Source organism: Hippoglossus stenolepis, chromosome 2 (assembly GCF_022539355.2).
Source record: "Hippoglossus stenolepis isolate QCI-W04-F060 chromosome 2, HSTE1.2, whole genome shotgun sequence".
NCBI classification, from domain to species: Eukaryota; Metazoa; Chordata; class Actinopteri; order Pleuronectiformes; family Pleuronectidae; genus Hippoglossus; species Hippoglossus stenolepis.
The window spans coordinates 18,321,501-18,346,587 of record NC_061484.1 but is presented as its reverse complement, the minus strand read 5'-3'; the positions used below and the strand labels follow the sequence as shown (position 1 = coordinate 18,346,587).

General features: G+C 40.1%; 1 protein-coding gene across 1 annotated transcript in view; it reads right to left on the bottom strand.

The window, feature by feature from the left end:
• ctnna2 (catenin (cadherin-associated protein), alpha 2) overlaps positions 1-24,278 on the bottom strand; it is a 282,069-nt gene extending 257,791 nt beyond the window's left edge. The window contains exons 1-2 of the mRNA XM_035184820.2: positions 23,730-24,278; positions 1,681-1,787 (exon numbers count right to left, since the gene is read on the bottom strand). Coding sequence (XP_035040711.1) covers positions 1,681-1,782 — 102 coding nt within the window. The 5' untranslated portion in view covers positions 1,783-1,787; positions 23,730-24,278. The remainder of the gene's footprint in view (positions 1-1,680; positions 1,788-23,729) is intronic.
• Between the last annotated feature and the right edge of the window lie 809 nt (positions 24,279-25,087).

The window sequence follows — 25,087 nt, the reverse complement described above, 5'->3', positions numbered from 1 at the left end:
GACAAACTGTAGCATAGGGGCAAGGCTTTTGTTTGCCAGCAACAGCATTGTCTATGTAATTAACCATATCTGGCCGACAATCATTGGAACACCTCATCCCTCATGTATCCGATAGAACAGTTTCTTTTATATTTTGAAAAAGTTGGAGGCCTGGTGGGATTAAGTCTTAAAACAGCAGCTTCTGGTTGAGAATAGATCCAAGCAAAAACATGTTGTTAGTTGTCAGATCCAGACTTTTTCAACAGAGGATAATGTCTTGTTGAAGTAAGTGTTATACCTAATATTCACATGAATCTGTTCCATTCAACAAGCAGTGTGACAGTGAGTCAGCACTCACATCCAGGACCATAGACTGCATACATGGACGACCTGAATGCTCCCAAAAATGTGGAGCCAATATACGTAGATCCCCCTAGTGGCTGGCAGAAGTTTAAGTCAGCCTACTCCATGTTAGCAGATGGGACGTGGGTCAAACTAAAATGTCAGTATGCAGCAAAATAACAACTCTCAATGATGGTTTCTGTCATTTCAGGAAGTTTTTACCATAATGATGTATGATTAAGTGTTCTATCTTACAGTTTAGTTGCAATTACCTCTATATTGCAAGGAAGTTCCTGGAAGTGCCTGTTCCTTGTTTAGTTTTTTTTTGGTAGTTAGAAGGATCACCCAAAAGATACTTAACAGATTTCGAAATACTTGGTGGAATGATAAGACAGGGGCTAAGAAAGAACCAATCAAATTTTGTGGAGGATTCCAACAAAGGGGCAGATCCAGGAACTTCTGTTTCTCTCTAACATTGCAAGATAGGGTGTATTTTCAGTCTTGAGAAAGATCTTTTAGCAAAAAGAGACCAAGGATTAAGTCACTGATCAAACAGAATAAAATGGAAAAGATACAGATGTGTAGAAGTTAAGGTAATACATAACGCCACTAAAAATTCAATGTGATGCAAGAGCAGAAAAATAATTAAAGCATTAAATTAAACGAGACATATGTAAAAAAAGAGATGACAGACTAGATGAATGTCATCACATTACTCCAGAGACCATGCATGCTATTTAATGAGAGGGGTTTGATTAAAAATCTTCAATGAAAAGCACAATGCACACCACTGACTAGACTAGTATCAGACCACTCAGCGAAGCTCAGCGAAGCCCTCATGGCCATTACCACAGATGTGCTGGTTTCTATTATTAATCCAGATAGGGAGATCATACAGTAACATCACACCCAGAAGTTAAAATCCTTGCCACCCAGTTTTCCCTAATGGAGGTGCCTGGAAGAGTTGAGCAACGTTCTGTTGGTAGGCACCACATTTGTCAAACAAGTTCTGAATCAGAGTCTATAAAATCTAAATAATATTAAACTTTACTCACAGACTGTCACAATAAGCAATGTTCAGCAATCTGTTCAGCTGGAAAGCCAAACAAAACTACTGGCAACGAGCCAAAGTCCTTGGCTGTCACCCAACACAGTTTAACATATTTGTAACAAGTGATCCAGCTAATATGACAGAAAGAAAATTATCTATTTCGCTCTCATGCTGAGCTATAACAAGTAACATTTCTCATATTGTCCATTACCAACGAGGCCATCCGACTTTGGAAGACTTGAAAACACTATTCACTGTAAACAAAAACTTAAAATTATTAGAAAATAAAAGAGAGGGAATTGAACTACCTGTGTGACCAGGGGCTCCAAAAGCCTTTCCACAGTCAGGGTGCGGATTTCAAGACTCTTGGGGTCCCATTTCAACAGGATGGGGGAGGTGGCGGTCGTCATGGTTTCTGTTGAGGAAAAAGAGTAGATCAGTGGTTAGAAAACTTTTTAGCAGTGAAAACCCTTTGGTTTTTGAAACAAACTATGATCACCAGTAAATACCGGGTTTCCCCAACTATTATAAGCCGTAAAGGCATTTTTGTGCACTGCTAAACAGAATGAACAGGACAAAGAATATGGGTATTACTACCACCATAGATGGAGGAAATATTTTTGTTTGAATGTCATTTTCATACACTTCAGTATTAGAGTCTTTCAGAGTTAATCAGCCTTAATAGTTTTTCATTTAGTCCACAGGTTTCTGAAGGCAAGTGTCACATGTTCTGCTGCCACAGCAACAAATTCATCACACACGAAACCGACTTCTTAGTCGCTCCTGACATGTTGACTGCAGAAATCAATCAGGGAGAAAATCTGTCAAATAGCCAAGAATTACTTCTGTCACAGGTGATGAGCTCAAAAAGCGTGAAGGCTAGAAACTCTCAACAGTCTGAAAATAATTAAGTGAGAGGAATGAGAGTGAGAGAGGAATCTACGGTACAGTAACTCAGTCAGCTCACTAGTGGCCACAGTGAGCAGGTTACCAATGTCCAACCCAACAAAAAATGGCCTAATACTGCAGTGGTTAGGGGAGGATGTGAACCATTCAGTTTCAGTCTAATTTCTTTAACTCTTATTTTAAAAAATACTAAGGGTTTTTCCAGACTGTGCTGCACTTGATGTCTGTATTCTTTGATTCACTATAATTGTTCAACTTCAACAATCTGAATCTGGGGTGACCCAATAGCTGAATGTTATTTGGTGCATTGGACAGTCTGATCACAAAAATATGAAGGAAATAGTGTTCACTTCATCCGTGAGCATATTTGTTTATCTTTTCTTGTTGCTACTGTCTGATTGTACTGTGAAATGTTTTATTGATAATGGTCCAAATTGTGATGTGAAAAACCAAATATTCACAATGCACAAACGCCCTGAACAAACCATAAATAATTGCTGCCCGTTCTCCTAAATATTTCTGTAAATAACTTTCTCACTTAACTCTAGAATATATCTGTACAACACTGCACTGCGTAGAGTTATACAAAATTGAGGGTGAATTTTATTGTTTTTCTTGAGTTGTGTAGCTCGATATTTGTTCTAGATTTGCCCATATTGCTTTACAGAAAACCCGAGCAGCATTCTGATCACTTTACATCATTTACATACAAACATTGCTGGAACTGTAGCCTTTTACTGAGAATAATGGAGGCAAGCAGGCACACACATTTTAGAAAAGTTGAAGAATAAGTTCAACTGAAGTTCAAATAATTCAGCTAATTTGACCACCCCCCCAGGAGCCTCGTCTCTGTACTGTAGAAAACAGCCAAACCAGGGGTCACAAGTCAAATTCATATACACCTGAGATGGAGGTGATCGGTACAATTCTTTAGAAAATCAGCTCTGTAATTTGGATTATTCTATTACAGTTTTTAAAAGCTCTTAAATTAAATGGGGTTATACTAGGTGAACGTGAGAACAGAACAGCTGGCATGGGGGTAGCAGTGTGTTGTTACTGAGCGGATGTGTTTCTACAGTAAGCAATTTCAGAATGGGCCAGCTGGGACTGGCCTGGTCTACTGCCAATGTCAATGAGGCAGAAGGGAATAAAGAATGTGAATTAGAATGACAGATCTGGGCCAGAGGCCCCTAATACTACACACAGTGGGTTAAGATGGATGAACAGTAGGAAAACTGGCAACCTGGAACTATTGATGAAACCACAACTCAGACATACTAGTTTCCTCAAGAGAGCAGAGACATTTATATTAAAAAACGTCATTTCGTTTTCGACTTCTGCCAGAAAAATTGGGCAGGAACAATGAATCAGAACTCGACCATGAGTCATGAGTAGGGCTGCACCTATCGATTATTTTGTTATCGATTAATGTAACGAGAATGTTTTATAACTCGATTAATATAATAATGAATTTATAAAAAATAAAATAATTCCTGATGCAATTTCATGATGACCTAGCAAGAATCTGAATCGGAATGCAGCGTGTATAGAAAGGTAAAGCAGACATGACAGTCTCATTGAAATATAAACGCTCTCATCATTACAATAGAGGCTCAACTGAGAGACAGCAGACTGCAAGCACAGCATGCAAATCACAGTTCACAACACTATTATATCACTGCCAGTGAAAGCCATTGTTCTGGTGACTCGTGATGTAGTTTACTGTTGATCTGTGTAAGTGCCATGACCATGTGCTTCACACCTGCAGCTTTTAATTTAACAATATAAAGTGCATTGTCATATATATATATATATACACAGTATATACAGTACAATAAGGGTGGACGGTCTTTCCACAACTTTTACACAAAATCAAGACCCATGATATGAACTGCATTTTTTCAACACAATTTTGAAATGAACAGTTGAGAATATCAAGTGTCAAACCAACCTATGACCAATTCAAATGTTAAATTCAAGATGCTTGCAGATCATAGCACAAATTGGTCAGTGTCTTAAATCACATTGTCCACAGCTTTGAACAGCACCACGTTCTTAGCAAGATAGAATGCGACCGCCTCAGTCAGTCTATTATCATCCTAAGCTGCTTTTGTCATATTTTTTTCGACTGCTCCAAGTCATTGATCAGCAATTGCAATGTTTCAGGACAAACCTGGTATATAATTTCAGTCATTGGACATCTGGTAAGAGTCCCTCTCACCGTCCCTCCTGACGACCAAGAGCATCAGAATAGGACTTGTTTTTTTATCGTGAAACTGCTTTATTCAGCTTTTTTTCAAATTGTTTTTGTTTCAGTGGGAAGGACAACTCTGTAAATTATTCAGCTCCCAGTAAAAACCTCCTGAACAATGAACACTGGATGAATACAGAACTAAAAGAAGAATGGCAATCTGTTTACCAATGGAGACAACTCCTGTGAATATTCAAATGAAATGTTTCAAGTGCACAAATGTTGCATGAAATGTCACCAAAGTTGTAATCGTGAACTTGTGGACAACCCTGACTGTAGCCACAATATAAATAAAAGTAAATAAAATCTTCCTAACCTGCAAGAATTTCAAGGAAAATGTTTCTATGACGGAATCTCTCACTAAGCTAGAACAACAGCAGCTGAGAGACCGTCATCTGTCAAAGAGGCAGTTGTATTCAGCACATTTAGCTGCACCATTTAACAACAAATGTGTCAGTACTGAATGCATTCAGGGGCTGTTTCTGAAATTAATGAAAAGGTCTCTCTACCATGTATCATTGTTAAGGTAACTCTAAAAATGTAGTACAATTTAATGGAAACACAAGTGTACCTCATGCTGTCATATAGAAATTGGATGGTCATTGGTCATATAACCATTTGGTTTACAGAACCAAATGTATGACTCTCCCTTTTATTCGGCCTCAAGTACACAGTCAAACACAGACACGTCAACTTCATTACACATCTTAAAATCACATCACTGCTGCCCAGGGAATCTAATAGAACCAGAATGTGATCAGATAATTTGATGACCAACATGCATGCTGTTCCACAGCGGTGACGAGTTAGCCTCCGGTTTTTATCAGGCAGCACTGGAAAACAGCGAAGAGTAGAATGGCACAATGGTACAGTGCATACCTCCGCCAAAGCCAAACAATCCTACACATGATTATCTAGTTCACATGGTGAACTAGATAAACAAGGGGTAAACAAGCAATGTGCCATGTTGTTCAGATCCCTGGTCCACTCGTGATGGTGGCTCCTGTTTCTTCAACAAGAACGTAGCACATTTCAAAGAATCGCCACAGAAGAGTAAGCCTTTTCCAGAGGACGGATAAAATCTGTCCCTCTCAAATCGGTTTGGTTCAACAAACATGATGTTGGTGAAGCATGAGTCACATCTCAGTGGTTGTAATTCATGAGATGCCCTGCCATCTGCTGTGTTCAATTGTGTGTGAGTATGTCTGCAACTGACGGAGAAGAGCAAAAGGAGACAGAGGGAGAGCAGAAAAAAGATTTATTTACTATATGAGATAAGCTAAATCCAACTATAAGGTAAATTCGGAAAAGTCTTTTAAAGGACCTTCACAGGCAATTTACTGTTTATGCATATAAATGGTAACTAGAAAATTGTGTACAGCATGATAGACTACTATTTTGTTGTCTTGTTTGTCATCTATTTTTGAAGTTGAATAGAGTACATTATTTTTCATTTCATTTCAGGTATTAGATTGCTGTAAGTTCTACTACATAAGCGTTAGTAACGGTATAAACGGTATAGAGTGTGATTCTGGAAGAGAGTAGGCTGAAACTAGCCCAGGGCACGTTGAGTTGGATTACTAACAGGTACATGCAATTAGACAATATATTATTATGTGATGTAGAAATATTTGGATGATGTTCTGAATTCTTCAACACGTCATGGATGCAGGCATGTTTGCAAGAAGGTAACACAAACAAACATGAAGGAGAGCGAACGTGACACAGAAAGAGTACAGACAAAACGAGGATCTTGTTGCTAAAAGAGGGGCTAAATTTGTCCAATGGATGAGGTTGGAATCTCTGACAGGGACCTGAAAAGCCTTCTTAGCAAATTATACCACAGACGAGTCCCCAAACAGCGCTAACATCTTCTAGCACCAATGTAAGAATGTCAAACGGTAAGGAGAGTGCACGACTGAGACCCACAAAAGTAAGGACAAACCTCAGTCTCAGATAACACAGGAGGCTTTTTCTCAAGACACTCCAAAAAGTAAAGTTAGGTGTAATCAGTTCATATCTGCAAAGACACGGCCCAATTTTACACTGTAAAATTTGTATTTATTTTCTTTTTACAGAAAATGTGGTATATTGTTTTAAACATTTAGTTATCTCCACATGTAATTGCCCATATTTGGTTTTGAGATTTTGGTAATATCACTGTGACATATAGTAACAGGTTTGCAGTGCTGCACACAGCTTTCAGGACACTTAGAGGAATAGTTCACTCTTCCCCCTAGTTCACTGCAACGCTGACACTCCAAAACTGATTTGTGGACTCAAACACTTCACCCACCCGTCCGCCCGTCGGTATAGTGGTGAGTAGATGAGTGAATTTTCATTTTTGGGTGAACTATGCCTTTAAGGTTTCCAGTCTGAATCTAACAACAGCTCTCCCTGACTGGTCGTACTTATGGCCTCTGTATAAAACCAAGCTACACACGTCTACATGTGTTCATAATAACTCTACTACAACTTCATTCAGTTCAGACTCAATTTATACTATATAAGTTACCATGACACATTATACTGAGGTAACTAAACTACAACTAGAGCCTAATATTTAACAGGTGACGATGGTGCCAGTTCAACGATGTGTGTCTCACAGCTCAGTTCATCATTAGCCTGCAGAGACTCTGCCTGCTGGCTTTAGCAAGAAATGATCACCAAATCATAGCTTTATTTTGAATTAGCTCTCTTGCTTTGTGTGTTGAGAAAATATTTTAGTTGTCTCTGTTCAATAATAATTTCTGCCTAATCGCCATATAAAATCCTAATGTGTTTTCCGTGCTACTCCCTATGTATTGGTGAATGAAAAGGTTGATATAAGATACAATGGAATCAATGACATTTTAAACATGATGAGAGACATTTCCATAATGCGAGTCACAAAATATAGGTACGCCCAAAAAATACATACTTTATGGATATTATCTAAAAAGATTAGGAGGCAAGATGGTGTACCATATGGTTTCCAGTGAACTATGACAGTTTTAACCAGTATAAAATCCTTTGTAGTAATGAGTATGCATTTTCATACTACTTCTTTGGCAGAGCAACTAAACTACACACATAAAAACATCTTGATCACAGCAATGAAATTGTTGCTCATATGAGATCTTGCTTGGAAACACTTTCTAAAGGAATTGCCACACAGATGGGCGGCACAGCTGCTCAGTTGTTAGCACCGCAGGCTCGTGTAGAATGTCCGTATCCTCCCTTATACAAGTGGGTTTACTCAAGGTGCTCTGTCTTTCCCCCACTGGCCATTTACTGTGCATTAGTTAGATTGGAGGTTCTGGTTGTGATTATGTGAGTGTGTGTGACCTCGCGCCTCAGTGGACTGACTAGTAAACAAACTGATCCTGTTCGAGATGCACTTTACTTGACATAGGAAAAAAGACAAACAGCTGAAACACCAAACTCAGCGCTGACAAACCATAAAACCGTATATAAACTGGCTTTGCGTGCCTTTTCCTGCATTAGCAAATTCATCGCTTTTTATGCCTCCTCCAACTTAGTACCGGTTTTCAATTTGGCACAACTGTGACAGAGTACGTAAGGAGAAGGGTAACATATGAAACTGGCATAACCATCCACACAATGCTTGTTTCTCTAATTACTTTTCATTATGTTGAATTTGTTCCCTCATCTAATTTGAGCTGAAAATCCATTATGGGATTTGAACTGCGAATGCTGGCAGGAGAAATAAAGGTTGTATATACACAGAGTCTGAGAGCAGCATAGCAAATATTTAACATCCTGTCACTGCTGACTGAATGGCATGTTTTGTTACACAGTAAGGACACACAACAATGAAGGAGTGGTAAGAAAGGCATCTATAGCGAGTTCGCCTAATGCCGCCAGTCCCTAGCTTCACGGTCAGCTCATTTATCAGTGAATGTAGGTTCCTTTTGATACGTGTATGTTTTTTATTGGCCATTAAACAATATTATTACCCTTGGTTCTCCTTATGTCAGCCATTTTCAGAAATAACGCTGATGACATGGCAGAGGGAAAACTGCTAACGGATGTAAAGTAATTACCTCAGTCGAGCAGGTGTCAACTAAACTCTGTGCGTGTTTAGAATATGTGTGTGTTGGAGGGGCAGGGTCTGACAAATGTTTGTACTCCTGCAATGTTATAACTTATCTGTTGGGGCTTAGAAAGAGCTTCAAGAGCTCCACATTCCTGATCCTCCCCCTTTAAAATGACAATTAGCTGAAATTAAGAGTTCATTCGTGTAATTTGAGCTAAAAGAAAAAAGAACAATGCATTGGCCTATGTTTCTCAATTAATCAATAGCGCATTGTCTGCAAAATGTCAAAAAAAGGTGGAAAATATCCATAACATATTATATATAGCATCTTCAAATTAACATACACAGTTTTGAGAACAGGGTAGAGAATTTTTTTTACATTTTCTCTAAAAATCTTACTGAAAATGATTAATCAATTATCAAAATAGCTTTTGAGGAAATTTCATATCTTATCAGTTCATTGGATGATTGTTGCGATTTGACATGACTTCTATTGCAGGTAGGCCCTTCTTGTAGTAAAGGGATATAACATAATTTAATCCATAATCAACTTTGACAAACTCAACAATAGATCTAATTTAAAAGGCCACCTCTCCAAATTAAACTGGACAGGCTCAGACACACGCAGACTCGGCCTCTGACAGTTCATTTAGTTGTCCTCTCAGATAACCGTGAACACCAGCAACCTTCTACTGACCCGTGGATTAAATCTTCTCAGGTAATTTAGTTCAGTTATTTATTTACAAATTAGCGGAATTTTTCTTGGATTAATTCCACATGAACTGACACACCTAACATACCTGAGGTACATCTTGCAAAAAAAGGGTCAAGGAACAGAATATCAGCAGCCCAAAGTGAGCACTATGGCAAAGAAGGAAATCAAGTTCAGACTACCTGAGGAAATGTTTGCTTTTACACTACAGTTAAACAAACTTCAGTCCCTCCTGGCTATGGTTGAGTGGTACCAGAGTTACCTTGGCATGAGCTGAACCCTTGTGTGAACTCCCTGCTAAGTACAAATTCTAAATCAACCAAGAAAAGTAGCAGTATGGCTTTTTTCAAGACCTCAGGGAGCATAACTGCTAAGAACCTGTGATCCAGAACCTGAATTTTTGTCTTCTGCCGTGAATATTGAGGAAAAAAGACACAGTAAGACGTATAAAACTTGTGATCATTCATTACCATATTAGAGCATTCATTCTATGCTCTTTTAATTTTTCCCACTCTGAGGCTATTTCTGCTTATGCCATGATTATTCAGCCACATTCTAAGATCTTGACATTCAGAGTCGAGAGCTACCAGATGTGCCCTTTCTGCTAAATTACCGTCTGGCTAGTAGTTTTAAAATAGAGTTCCACTATTGCCAATTCTGAGTTTAAAGGTAAAGTGTAAATAGTATTATTTGCTGCGTGTGGACTTAATGTAAATGTATACTTGGTTGCTTACCTTGTTGTTTTGCTTGCCATTTGTTAGTTTTCCCAAAATGATTGATGTATGGTCGTGTTAATGGAAGTATAAATAAATCTCGAGGCCCTGTGTTGTTGCGTTGATTGTGTAGAGGATGACTAACTGAAAAATAGCCGTGGCAGGATGATCGGTGAGTCTCAACAAAGCAGGCAAACACAGCAGTGACAGTTAAGACAGATATTCTGCTGAGTCAGAGCCGTGGTTTGTGAGTCTGTATTGATTGAGCGCCTCTCGTACAGAGCCACCCAGTACAGCGAGGTACTGGCAATACCAAAGAAAGCAGATGGTGATGACTTGTACTATTCAACACTGTTGGCTCCACAAACACAAACCCCCTGCTGCATTCGCCACATGTGATGCCTGTGGTTTGGGTCTTGTAGTTAAAAGGGACTACTGCTCTGCATATATATTAGATCAAGCATCGTTAATGAGTTCTAGATTTTTGGGATAAAATAGAGCCCCATATTCTTAGCTTGAATGGATTCTGCAATGGGAGAATGGAGTTTTGATTTTAGATAAATCTTTTACACTAATACTGGGGTGAGACTACAAGCTGTTTCTGTCTGTTAAGATTGTCATTGTGTCCAATTAGGCGATTATAGTCATCAATTGTTGCCGTGTCATGGCCTAGTGACATGACAGACTACACACTCCCAGACCAATCACTGTTTGCCGTCTTGTATGATTTGCGTGACGTCGCCAGAGAGGAAGGACAACATAGCGCTGTCAGCTGGGCTCTTATTGGTCATCGTCACAGAATTAAAGAAACACTTTGTGAAAAGTTGAGAAATAATCAAGTGTTCTAGTCTTTCTGTTGAAGAATTAGGTGTCTCAGATGCAGCAAAGGTCATCATCCATTGTGACGTACGGCAAAAATAGAACGATTGATTGTCACACCCATTACACACCTACCAAATGTTAATTTGATGTCAAACTAAGAAAAACTCTATACTCATATGTTTGTATTTGTCTACATCGACATCAATGTGCTCCAGTGATACCCACAAGCATACACACTCCTAATCTGAACACAGTGTGACTACAGTTTATCCTCTAAATTGTATAGTTTGTCACTTTATGGTCACACTTTGAGATACTTTTCATTTTTTCCTTTATGGCAATGTCAGCATTTCACAATCCAGTCTTCCCTCCATCGTCTAACTCACAACACACTACTGCATCCTGCTAACTGCTCCTCGTGTTGAGCAGCATCATTCATCCTGCCGTCTGCCACTGCTCCATCTGCTGCTGCACCATCGCTCAGTCTCTGACAGGAAGCCACACACTGTACACGGCTTCAAAGATCAGCAGATTGGTCATTCTAACCAGACAGACCTAAACTCACTGATAAAGCTTTTATCAATTTACATGACAATGGGAGCCACCTCAACTTTTGTTTCCTCCCACATAAAGCAGATAGGCAGCAAAGAGAAATCTCTCAATCCCCCACACTGTGTTTGTGTCAATGTGGCTGTCACTGGTGCGTGTCAACCCTGACAGACTGGGGACATGTCCAGGTCACTAGATGGTGGGTCAGGCTTTAGCCCACCAACAGCATTGAAAAGAATAAGCAGATAAAAAAGCATGAATGGATGGGTGGATTGTTTGTCTTTAGAATTCACCTAATACATCTACCAAGAAGGTTATATCAGTGGAGGCAATGCATTTCCTCGTAAACAGATTTTCCACCAGTTGGAGTATTGACACTGAACTCTACTTGTAAAAAAAAATAATCCACTCAACAAAAACTGTATGTATTTGGATTTTACTGAAAAGGGCTTTTTTCATTTGTTTTTAAGAGATGCCAGCATTTTCTCATAGTCGTTTGCCAAATTTTTATAGACCCAGCCTAGTTGACATTATTTGGCTGCCATAAATCTCGAATGCTGTCTGTAACCGCAGCCAAACAACTTACAGTAAGTGACGCATTCACCCACCGACTGAGTGACCCTGCAAAATGACACTAAAACAAAAGAAATGTAAATGGTCATTTCACAGCCATAACATTTATGTGATTCACTTTGTTTTATTGTGCCCAACATACAGACCAAATATTTTGGATATGATTTAGGTGTCTGACATAAATCATGGCCGACGTAGCCCATCAATGTGACTGTGTACAGTAGATATGTATATTTTGGTGGAGATCTAGTTAAAAATGTAGATTAGACCCCTTAACATCTGCATCTCACATATATGCAATTGCCAACAGATACAAATATCATGCATATTTAGCAAAGTGATTTGGATTTAGTCATGTATTTAGCCATCAAGAACATCCACTACATATTCAGGGCTCAGTAAGTGGACAGCAGTGTGATTTCAATGTACTGCTTTTGGGTGGAGTCAAAAACTGTGATTTCACACCTCATCTGGTGGCAGAATCCAAAAGTCCAAATCAGGACTGCCCCCTGTGAGTCCATGTTGGCGCGGATTATCGTCACTACATGAATGTATTAACAAACGAGGTTAATACACGATAAGCATTCGGGGAGCAGGAAAATAAGGTCAAATCAAGTGCTAAAGCCGGCAGGGTTTAGAATTTTTCAATCCCCAACGTTTATTTACATTGAGCAACACACAACAACAAATACACAAGAGCTTTGAGTAAATATCACAAGGTTACAGCCATGACATATGACTTTCTGTCATCAAACGCTTGTTTATAAGATTCCACAAAAATAACTTGTGACGTTTATTGTGCTATAAAACTGTGAGTTGCGAAGGAAAGCTGCCTCACTGTGGAATAATTCTGACAAGATGTGCCAAAAACTCTGAACAAAAGACAGTCCTTGGGACTGAGAGCTTATTAATATTTTACTTCTGACATGCAAACTGATCAAAGATTTTAACTTATTGCAAGATCTCTCCATAGTCAGACATGAGCCGGAATCTGCAAAACAAGATGTCAGGAGAAATGGGCTCCCAGTGAAGTTCAGCTGATTCTTTGTCTCACAATATCGGTAAAATGCTTTTAAAATTTTATATTTTTTGGGCTTTTATTTTGACATAACCTTTTTTCTCAGAATATCCTCAGCCGTGCAGGTTTGCACACACAGGGATATTTGTCACAGATAAAAAATATTCAAAAATGTCAACTCTGCCTGCGCTGCATAAAACGGGAAGCAGAGCTTGTTCACCGTACAATAACTTTGAGACTAAAATCCCTGTCATTTGTCATTATGGAAAGTTTATATGCCAACACTGCACTGACCTAGATTCAGAGCAAGTTAAGCGCATACAAACTTGTGTAGAGCAGTGGGGGAGTCTCTGAAAGCAGAAGTCAAGGCTCAACCTGTCATATCGCTGCTCTCCAGAGTCATGTTCTCAGAGCGGCCAAAATAGGCTGATCAAAGTGGAGCACAACCTGTGAAATTCTTAAAACAAGCGTTTCTCTCATTGATTAAAAAGCCCTTCTTTAAAAACATAATGCATTCACTGCAACGATGAATTAACTCTCTCAAAACGGCAACACGTCTTCTGAAAACAACTGCCCCCTGCTTGGATGGAAGGTGTCCGTAAAAATCTTATATTGGGACACTTAAAAACAAGTTCATGGTACTGTACCTGCAAGCCAGTATCTGTCAGATCGTGTGTTTTACAACATCTTTTCAAAACCCAATCGTGTCTGTCCTTCTTTCTCCTATAAATATCCTGTATACAGCCCAGAATTAATCTTAGCACAGAGGTTTCATCACAGAGTGCTTTATGTCACACATACATACACATACTGTATACATACACAGAAGGAAAGCAGTCAGAATCATACATAATGAGACATTCAAATCTCCTATTTATGGGATTTATTTTCATACTTTCAAGTTTTTCACGTGTGTTAAGGACTTATTACACCAGTGATAAAATGGTTATTAGCCAATGTAAAAATAGATGAATAAATATTGGGTTATACTGTCAGGGGCTTCAACATTGTAAATACATTATCATAGCACTGACCAGCCTCATCTTGAGCTTGGTACTCGCTCACAGGTTATCTTCTCTCCCTGCTAAAATAAGGAAGTCATTCATTCTTTATGTATTCCCGGTGGTTGGCGATGGACTGCATCTCTTCTGCACAGTTGCCCAAGACACATTCCGTAGTTTACCAGTAATCTTTGATCATTTCTCAGGTCTCGCACTTATGCGTTGCATTAACACTTAACTATGGGCGTGTTTGATGCTTGGTGCTGACACAATCATTATTATAATGCAAGTACACTGGAAATATAATCCACAACCAGATGAACACACACCAGATTAGCCAGGTGCCTCTGCCTCTTTTATCTTAACTTCATTTGACTAACTAATTTGGCTAACTGGTTTGACTGGTTCCTCTGTTACGATGTGAATTTCTGCTGTACACAGCAAGAGCAACACTTTGCAATTGAACCACAATGCGAGTCAACAATGCAGGATATTACCCCATACAGAGTCTGCACTATGCTTTTTTTAATTAATGTATTTACAATGTGTTTAAGTAGATACTATTGTGACAGTAATAGTCTGCAGAAAATACAAACTTAGGCCCAGACACAAGGTCGGAGAGTTAAAGAAGAGTATCTCAAAGCAGAAGATGAAGTGGTGGATTGCACTATAGCTGGATATTGCAGTCACAGCATAAGATGAACACGCGCGTACCTCCCAACTATATTCCCCAAGACAAACTTTTAAATGCATGGCTATAGTTTGAGCAAATATCAATCAGTCTTCCATTGCAGGGCTATTACTGCCAAATCTATCTCTGACCACGACAACCCAGCAATGTGTCTGTGTCAATATAAAATGGCCAAAGCACAGGAGATGGCTGCTTTCCAGTGTAATCACATTGCTCTGCCAAAATGATCAGGTTCAAACTGTCGTGTTAATTCCTAGCACATGGCAAGATTCACAACCTCGCAGGAATCCTGTCAATTGCTCTCCGTGGGTGGAAGAGATAACCATGCGGAGAAATTGACAACTAGTTATATTTTTGTTGGCATTTTGCATGCACACATACAAACTATTGATCAGAGTTGGGAGCATGATAACAAACAGCAATGCACCAAAGAGGGAAGAATAGGAAGATTGCAAGCAAGTAAACAAAGATGTAAACGATATATATATGTTCTTTAAAATTGACTTCCCACTTTTTGAGAACTATACATTTTGTTTGTTCACAAGAAAACGTTGTCATCTGAGGAAACTACAACAAATTCAGTCGATCCACTAATTAGGATGTATTCATTAATCAATCTGTAAATCTCCTGCATTGCGGGCGAGGCCTTTGCTTCTCTCATCATTCAACGCAGTCCTTTCAAGGACTCATTTAACACCTGTTTGTCAAACACTATTGATACAAGCTGAATTTAAAAAACTTTCCATTCCGACCTTTGGCAGCTGCAGCCATTGCCTGCACTTTGTTAAGTCAAAGAGGTTTCTAATAGCCGCTGGACACAAGTGTTTTGACAGGATGATAATGCATTTCCCATCAGTATGAATGGGATAATGAGTGTGGCCTGACCTGGCTTTGTAACCCTGCGAATCAACACAGCCTGTTCAGCTTTGAGTTGGACGAGGGAGCACAGGTTTCAGTGAGACCTATGGGATGATTATATGTTGTACATGAAAGATCATACCTAGAAGTGTGTGGATATTGGTAGTGACTCGACCCTCTGCTCATCCTAATCGTACAGAAATTTGAATATATATTAATATTAACACTCCAAAGGTGATGGAACAAAGGAAACACCGCTCAGCTCTCTGCACTTTACAGCTCTCTCCTCTGTTATCAATGACGGCAGCAAGTTCTTTTCAACAGCTGAAAGAGTACAAACCATGACTATACTATGCACTGCCATGGGATTAACCCATATCAGTGCAGTCATCAATTAGTGTCGTGAGATTAACCCATAGCAGAGGTCTAATAGAAATGGGTCAAACAGGGGTTGAATACAGGTTTATGATCCCACAGCATGGGGTTGGTGTCTGACGCTGGTATATAATTATGAATAATGTAAAAGCTATCTTGCAAGCTTGAAATCGTCTACTAGATAACTACCATGATTTATTTCAGCCGTTCAGGTCAAGCTACTCAAGTGGATATAAAACAATTACATTTCATCCAGAGCTTTGTAGGTGGCATTAAGACGAAGGATGTCTATCTGTTCCAGAGGCAGAAAATAAGTTAATAGAAAATTGTGCCTGCATGAAAAAGATTGAAGCAGCTACACAACTCGGCCGTGGCTCAGGAGGTAGAGCGGATCAACCACTAACCAGAAAGTTGCCTAAAGCCTGTGTCCTTGGGCAAGACACTGATCCCCCAAACTGCCCCTGACAGCTGTGTGTGGGAAGTGCTTGGTCGTGGTTCGTGGTCAATAAGACTAGAAAAGGAATATATTAATACAGTCCATCTGCCATTTACCAAAACCTCAATCACGAGTTTGTAGAAAAAATATACCTCTGTCTACTTAACATTATTTCATGTCCATCACATAGATATAATCCTTTTGGTAATATCTGTTAAAAAATGTACTCTTATACTGTATATACTACCAGTGGATGTCACTGTCCTGTTTAGAAATAGACAGAAAATGTCTGATGCTCTTTGAATGGATTAAAATACTGAGTTAACAATGGGTAACTGTGAGGGACTGTATATGTGTGAAAGAATAATATAACAGGAAGCAAACTATGAGGGTAATTTTTGGGGAAAGTGAGAAAGAACACTGAAAAATACATGCACTCATTGCACTGTCAAGAATTTCTGAGAATATCAGTAAGCAGCTGGCACATTCTGAGTCTGTAACACCCCAGTTTTTGGTTTATTTATAGAATAGATCTTTCTTATCTTGACTTATGAAATGTATGTGTTTAACTTCTGAAGAAGAAAATTAATTATATGTCCCCCAGCTTTCAGTTCCTTCCCAGCTCCCAGGCTAAACCCTGGATGTCAAATCCCAGAATTGCCCCTGGTCAGCATATAGATTTTCTGTAAGGCGAGAGAAGAAAAGCACCCGCCCAACAATAGAAAAGTTAATGCACCAAGACCAAGCATACACAATGTGATGGGGGAGGAGCTGGGACAATACTCGCAGCCCACACTGCTCCCAGATGTTGTCTGTGATGGGGGTGGAGAGAAGAGAGTGGGAAAGAGAGAAAAGTGAGGAACAGTCAGAACAACTGAGAGGATGAGAGACTTACACGGCCTCTAGCTAGATATTTTTATAGAATCAAAACAATAAGGTGGCACAATGAAGGAGCGGGTGAGAACTTTCTAGTACCAGGAACATGACCTCTCACAGCAAAGAAAAGAAACACTGTGCAAGTGAGGAAGAGCCAGAATGTTTGCAGACAAACTGCCTTGTTACAGCTACATCTACAAAATTCACCAAATTCCTGGTTTTCAAATCGTCTCCTCATAACTTCATTAATAACAGGTAGAAATGTATTATATTTTGCAGTAAGCTGAGTTAGAAAAAGGAAATCTTTTCATATTACAGTCAACCAAGAATAGTATAGATTTGACAGAGGTGAACAGGGAGTAGGATCAGTTGTTGAGTAATTTCCATACATCATTAATATCTAATATAGTACAACAACGTTATTATTTTAACATTATGGGTATATTTGTGTTCCATCCTTCCATCCATCATCTATACTGCTTATCCTTTGAGGGTCTCGCACAGGAGCCAATCCCCACGGGCAGCGTATCATAGGGCCAACAAACAGAGACAAACAACCATTAACCCCTAACCCCGATCTAAAGGTCTTTGGACTGTGGGAGGAAGCTGCAGTACATGGAATAAAACCCACACTGTCAAAGAGAACGTGCAAACTCCACACAGAAAGGGATTTGAACTAGGCACCGCAGGGCCACCTGTACATGTGGTATATATAAAATAGCCATTATGGCAGCTTCCAATGGCAAAATCAAGCCATTGTGGCTGACTAACACACCCCGAAATGAATCAATTTCTCACCATGACTGTACGTTTCAAAGTGACTGGAACATACAGCTTCTACTTTAAAAAGGCTGTCTTTGATGTTCAGAGTTCAGGCTGAGTCTGCATGAAGAACATGAATTATTAGAATGAGGCATAGCCCACTAGAAAGGTGATGATCTCATCCACATCAGCTGGATAAATGCTTTGTTGTCACTTTATACACTCAGAACTGGAAAATTGTATTCTCTCAAATATCAGGACATAAAAACTCCTTCTGCTCTCTCTCTCTCTCTCTCTCTGTTTTCCAGTTATACGACTAAAACTTTATCACAGGTAATTCCAGCCCTTAAATAAAGTTGTAATCACAGAACCACTTTAAATTTGGAAAGAGAGCTGCCTGGTTTCCCGTGCATAGCTAGTTTAATGATTTTAAACACTTTACTGCATGTTCACAGGGCTTGACGTGCCAAGGATCTTACTGTACTTCACATAAAAAAGAACTATATCCATCAAGTACATCAAAATAAGAGTAAACCAAGTGGATTACTAGTTGCTTGTTGGCAGGATTACACAAAAAGTAAAGAAAAGATTTCCACAAATGTGATGGAAGGATGGGAAATAGGCCGAGGAAGAACCCATTAAATGTTGTTGCAAATTGGTTGATCAGGGAGTTCTTTATCACTTTCTTAAACATTGTGAGATTTTTGGGACATTTTCACAGATTCCCCAGGTAATACATGAATCTTGATGAAAAGGGGACTAATACCTTTGAGTGTCAGCAATTTGGTGCAGCTTGATTGAATTCAAGGGGACTGTCAAGCCTTGGAGGTATGCACTCTGCAGAGAGCCATTCTAGTATATTTCAGTTTAGATTTTTATTTCTACGTGAATACACATAATTTAAATTTCAAACAGCTTTAAAAATTGACCAACTTTATATCAGAATGCAAATTAGGAGTTTGGTTTAGCAGCTGGTTTCATTATAAGCAGTTTCACCATCACATGAATCTGACCACTGTGGTGACACTTGCCTGCACTATGAGCCTCACAACTCCATGCTCCAAAGGTTACACCGGCAAAGGTCAATTTATACGACAAACTTACCATACACAAATGCACAAGCAAACAAGCTGCGTGAAAATGATACGACACATATGATAGATCTGTTTGCCATAAGAGGAGTGACACAAGAGCTGGACCGAACATAATCAAGTCAACCTCCCCCCCAACACTGTGACCCTACACCTTAAAATCTGTGTAGATCATTTGTTGGCCAAGAGGATGGGATTCCGGCGACTCTGAGATGCCATTAAAAATTTAGCAGCAACCTGAATACAAGATCCGAGCCGCACGAGATATTAAATTTTGATTAAATATTTCCCCACAAGTCAAGCTGCGATGGGGAGCACATACTTTTGCACTTTTGATTTATTTAAATCTCATCAGCTTCACAAAAAACAGACAGAACATCAGCCTCACTTCTGATGTGTTGTATTGCTTTGTGAGCAGTTCCCTGGCGAAATTCAACCACACCCACCTGCAGACTTACAAGTAATGGATGGACGGATTGATTTCTTTAATGATAGGCCTATCGAGAATAGAGCTTGGCTGTAACAATATAAATTTTGACTGCAACAGCCCTTTTTCGCAGAGCACTGTGGGGAGTGGGTGTGGTCTGAGAGCATGAACAGACATGAAAGGGGACTAAAGAGAATAACCTCATTCTTTCTTCCTGCACCAAACTGCTGCTGACACTAGACTTTTCAGCATTGCTGGATCATTTACTTTATTGTCCCAATTGAATTAAGGAAGTGTACTTTTCTTTTTTTTATTGTCTTCACGATCCACTGAGGGATCATGTCAACTATTCAGTAAAGTAAACGGCTGATGAATCAAAATATGCTCATGTCACATGTTGTTGAATAGGTTCGAGTAACAGGTGTTTGAAAATGACCATAAAAGAGGATGTTACATCTTAAAACAATCCCCATCGTATACATTTCACTCTAAAGTCATTTTCAGACATGAATGCCAGAAAATGTCCTAACAATGGGATCTAGACATTTCCTGGATTCGCCTTTCTATTTTTAAACAAAGCAGTGAGAGTCAAACGTGTTCACAACAACACGAAAATGTCTGGGGTTTCAGTTGAGGGTTGGCACCTGGGTAGAACATGCAGGCGACAGGAAATAACGTATAAGCTTCACTGCAGAAATCTGCAGTGTCGGGGTTCTTATTACCAAAAGCTCTCGAATCTCCAAGCTGACATCCTTTGTCGACATCCTCTACGTGTATGGCGCCTCTTTTTCATCCTGAGATACTTGCAGTCTTAAATTTGCTTTTTCAGTTTTGTTTGCGTTGCATGTTAGAAACATCATCAACACACACACTCGCTGGCATGTGTATTCTCACATGGGCTCACTCTAACATTCTTCAGACATTTCACTACGGGGCTAGTGGGAAGAGTTCAGCAAAATGTCCTGAGCAACTGACTCAGACATTTGCTTTCTCAGACACAGCCCCGTCTGGATAATTTGAGGAGAAATCGAGTTCAGTTCATGTCTTAAAAGCAGAATAGCTGTAACAAACTCTTCCATTGAAGAGTAATCACCTGTCCCCTCACAGAGACCAATCATATACCAAGTGAAATACCTGTTAAGCTAAAAACCTGGTGAGAGTGTTTGTTGTCAGGTCAGCGCAGTTCCTCACTGCAGCATAGGGGTAACACAAACCCCTGGGATTAGGGGAGTTAAAATTGATGTGGTAGACAGTAATGTTACTATTACTATTGATTGCTCTGTGTTGTTTCTATTGCCTCATCTCTACGACAGTATCAAACAATTGTGCAAGAGCTGGGGCAGACACGGCCTGAGAGGAGAGGCAATCCTGTTCCAGTTAGCGGGGGATGCCATGGCTACCTCCGAGCTCCGCTTCAGTACAACAAACGGGGGGGTTCCGTGGTGTTCAGCCAATATCACTTCCTCTCCCGGGAGACGGGGAACACAATGCACTCCTGGCTACCATTGATTGAACAGTCTCACCCATAAATTATGGCTTTTCCTTATCCCCAGAAACAGGCATTTTTTTTATTGTAAATGCCACACACTAACTAAGCCAAAACATTCCGGTTATTACAGGGGTGTCAAAGTCTGTAATTTGGTGCTTCCTCAGTGGTCTACTTCCCAAAGTCAAACCAAATTTGTTTGTCAAGTCTGTCCAGGGGTTTATAGTAAAAGTAATCATAAAACATCTAGTCAATAATTAAATCATGAATTCCATTGGTTGACAGCATTATCCTGAATATGGGAAGTAGTGTACTGTAAAATGACAGAGAAATTATCCCAAAGGTAAAACAAATGAGCCTTGTATAAAAAGATGGTCTTAAGCAGATGGTCGAGCAGATACACATATGCAGTTATTTCCCAAAGGGCAGATAATAGTCTGTCCCTGCTTAGAAGCCTGAAATCACTTTTTTTGCCTTGTCGTCCTCTAGTTAATATTGAGATAAGGGCATATTTAGTAGTTCATATAGTTTTTTGCTTCTTCCACGTCATGCTGTTTTATGCCACGTGATGGGATCGGAAATGATAAAATGCCTTTTAAGTAACAGATAATCATCAACAATTTTGATAATGATTTAGTCCTTTATAGCAATTTGCAACAATAAGTGCCACAACTGTCCCCACCTTCTAAAACGTGAGGATTTGCTGCCTTTCACAGTCGTACATCATTGTAAATGTAATGTATTAAAGTTTTGGTCAGAAGCAATTTAGACATATCACCTTATACTCTCGGAAAATGTCACCAGCATTAGTCACTCTTTTTCAATACATGGAATAAATTATTAAATTACTTTATATGAAATATAGGCAAAGTTAATGCACCCATATATTCAAGATTACACTAAACTCTAAGACAATATTATTCCACTGAACACTTTATTTTATGTACCTCATAATTTATAGGCAGTATATCAACATTCAATAACACATTATAATGGCATGGTGAGTTTTTATTAAATCTATCTCTTTAATTGTAATTCTTCCTGCATACACCTATAAGTGAAACCTACTGTATAAACGTGATGGATGACAATATCATTAAATACAGTTGGAAGAAGCTCCAATTATTTGAATACTCAGTTTTAAGAAAAACATAATGGCTGACAAATTACTGTATATTAATGTTCACCTAAAATCGGCTTAAAATTACATTATAGTCCATCATACTACTAATCAATGCTAACCAGAGGGACTTAAACATGAAGTATTACTGATCCATACTGACTCATCCTGTGCAGACTGCCCCCCCTTCCAGAGTAAACATATGGAAGCAAAACCACAAAAAAAAACAGGAGGCCCACCCGGCCCATGACACTGAGCATGCCTGCTTGCCAATCAAAAGTTCAGATTCTAAATCCGGCTACTATGTGACCCCTGGGGGCCTCTGGGATTCCATATCTCCAGTTACAGGGAAGACTGGGAGCGGGGCACAGTAACTCACACTGGGTCAAGGAGGGGTGGGGGGAGTCACAAGGACTTTGGTCTGACTCCTGCTGCTATAATATAAACACTGTTGAATGCACATGGACTTGGCCTGGATGCAGCACAACCACCACCACCACAACAAACAAACACACACACACACACACACACACACACACACACACACACACACACACACACACACACACACACACACAGTGATCGTTTGCAGTTTTGCAAAGGCTAATGAATGGAACATATCAAAACATAGGAGCAGTGGGCGACATGCAGGTTATTGATCACTGGAAACTAGGCATTAGTGCATGATGGATGTTAATCTTCGTTTGCACATTATTTGCTGTTGCACTGAAAACTGTGAATCTTGCACAAGCCGCGTCTTCACTTCAACTGATCGTTCTCACTGATAACAGAGAGACTTTACTGTAAAGTGACGCTACACTTGCAGGGCAGCGGTGTGTTCTCCACTACTTTGCTTTAATTTAATTAGAATAATAAAAGAAATGATGACAACGTCCAATAAACTAAACGTGACCGGTAATTTAGCTGTGGAGATTTGTGCAATTAAAGAAAGAAGCGAAATTATCAAAGACATTTACCAGAGATGTAATTACACAGAAAGAAAAGAAAAAGTAAGGCAAACGTGTTTGTTGTTTAAAACGTTAGTAAAGAAGCGGGGGGGGAGTTGCTAACCTGCGGTGTTATAACAGCCGGGAACGCAGGTGCGGGAGCGTTATTTCACTGGCGTCAAAAGTAGCTGGTGACAGTTAGCTTAGCTTAGCCTAGCATCCTAGCATGTCTGCACCCTCCAGCCTCAGCGGGTCGGAGCAGCCGTTCAGCACTCGGCTTCTGGAGAGCAGAGCCCGGACAGCGGCTCCGGTGACGTTAGCAGAGAGGGCGACGCTGAGATTCAAGCTAGCGGAGGGTTGAGGGGGGAAAGGCTCAGCAGATACAGCCAATAAAAAAACAAAAAAAGAGGCAATGGACGCCTGTTGTGGTACACTGAGGCGCGAAGGGGTTTTTATTAATGGGTGGGTTGTATTTATTCCAGTTGCCCCCCTCCGCCGACGAGCTACAGCACAGCGATGGATGGACCTCGCCTGTGAGCTAATGTTAGCGGCACGGCGGGTCAGCCAGTGCAGCAAGTGGACATGCTACCAGGCTGCTAGCGGAGGGGGAGAAAAAAAAAAACACACACACACACACACACAATACAACACAATCACATCAGCCCCGGTTGACAAGCCTCTCCAGCATCCCGCTGACCACCCACCTTTCACCGTGGAAGATGACAGTCCGTGCGGGTCCTCAGGCTGTGCACCGCGCTGCGCTCCTTCACCGAGTATTCCCCCGGAACAGAAAGTGTCCTCCCGCTCGGTGCCAGCCTCGGTGAACAGGGAGGAACGAGGGAGATCGACTGGATCCGGACGCTTTCCTCGCGGCTGTGGTGCTGAATCTGAGCCGAACACGCTCCTGTCTGTCGGCGTCTGCTCGGAGATGCCTCCTCCTCCTGCGGCTGCCTGCCAAATAGTGAGCCCTCCCAGCGCCGCCGAGCACCGCAGCACAGCGGGGCAGGTGCAGATGATGGTGCGCTAGTAGCGGAGAGCCTTGCGATATAGTGGGCCTGTGCCTGTGCGCTGGATCCCCGGGTTGTCAAAGTCTCAGCTCTCGACGTTTAGGACGCATGCGTGGTTGGTGGAGTAAAGAGGCTGCGCCCCCGTGACGCGCCCCCGCCACTGTGCACATCTCCATCTGGGAGGGGCACTGGTTTCCAGCTGTGGTGCATCTGACTGTGGGACTACTGTCATCCAGAGAAACCCTGTCAGCACCACACAAAGACCTATTGTACAACCAGCTATTGTCGAGGTAGTGTTTGCTGTAGGAGATAACAGCTGATGAAAGGGAACAGTGGGTGTGAAGAGGATAGAATTAGGTTTAAAAATGTCATTTTAATAGATGGTTTAACGAGCAATAATGTGAGCAGGTAGACATTTCTATCAGAAATGAAAAAAAGACTTAAATTGATGCTATATAAATGACAAAATATCAAATAATATTAATAGTCTTCAAATGAGAACATTATTATTCGGTGTGAAAATTGGCTAAATAAAACACTTTCAGAGTTTCAGGGGTAAACAGTGTTGCAGCCAAATCCAATACAATTACAAATGTAAAAAAATTCCTCGATACTGCTCCTGTGGTGTCATCCAAGTTTCCATAAGCCCCGACATTCAAATTCGACCCAGAACAAGATAGTTTCCACCATGTTTTTCGCAGTTTCGAGTCAAATTTGAATCTCGGTGCTTACAGACAGTTATAGCTATATAAATTACAACATATCAAATATTAATAGTCTTAATATGAGAACACTATTATTTGATGGTGATTTTGAAAGGCCGAAAAAAATGTAACTGTCTCATGTCATAGACTTAATTTCGGAAAAACTTTGTTGAAGTCCATAATTGGAACACAACAATCCCCACAAAAATGTCAAGACCTTATTTTTATTCTATTTACTTTTCTATTTATCTAAATATCTTTGACTGTTTCACTGTCAATCTCTTAACATTATTTTAATTTAAAAGATTGTTTTCTTTTTAATAACCTTCTTTTTCCCTTACTTGAAAACAT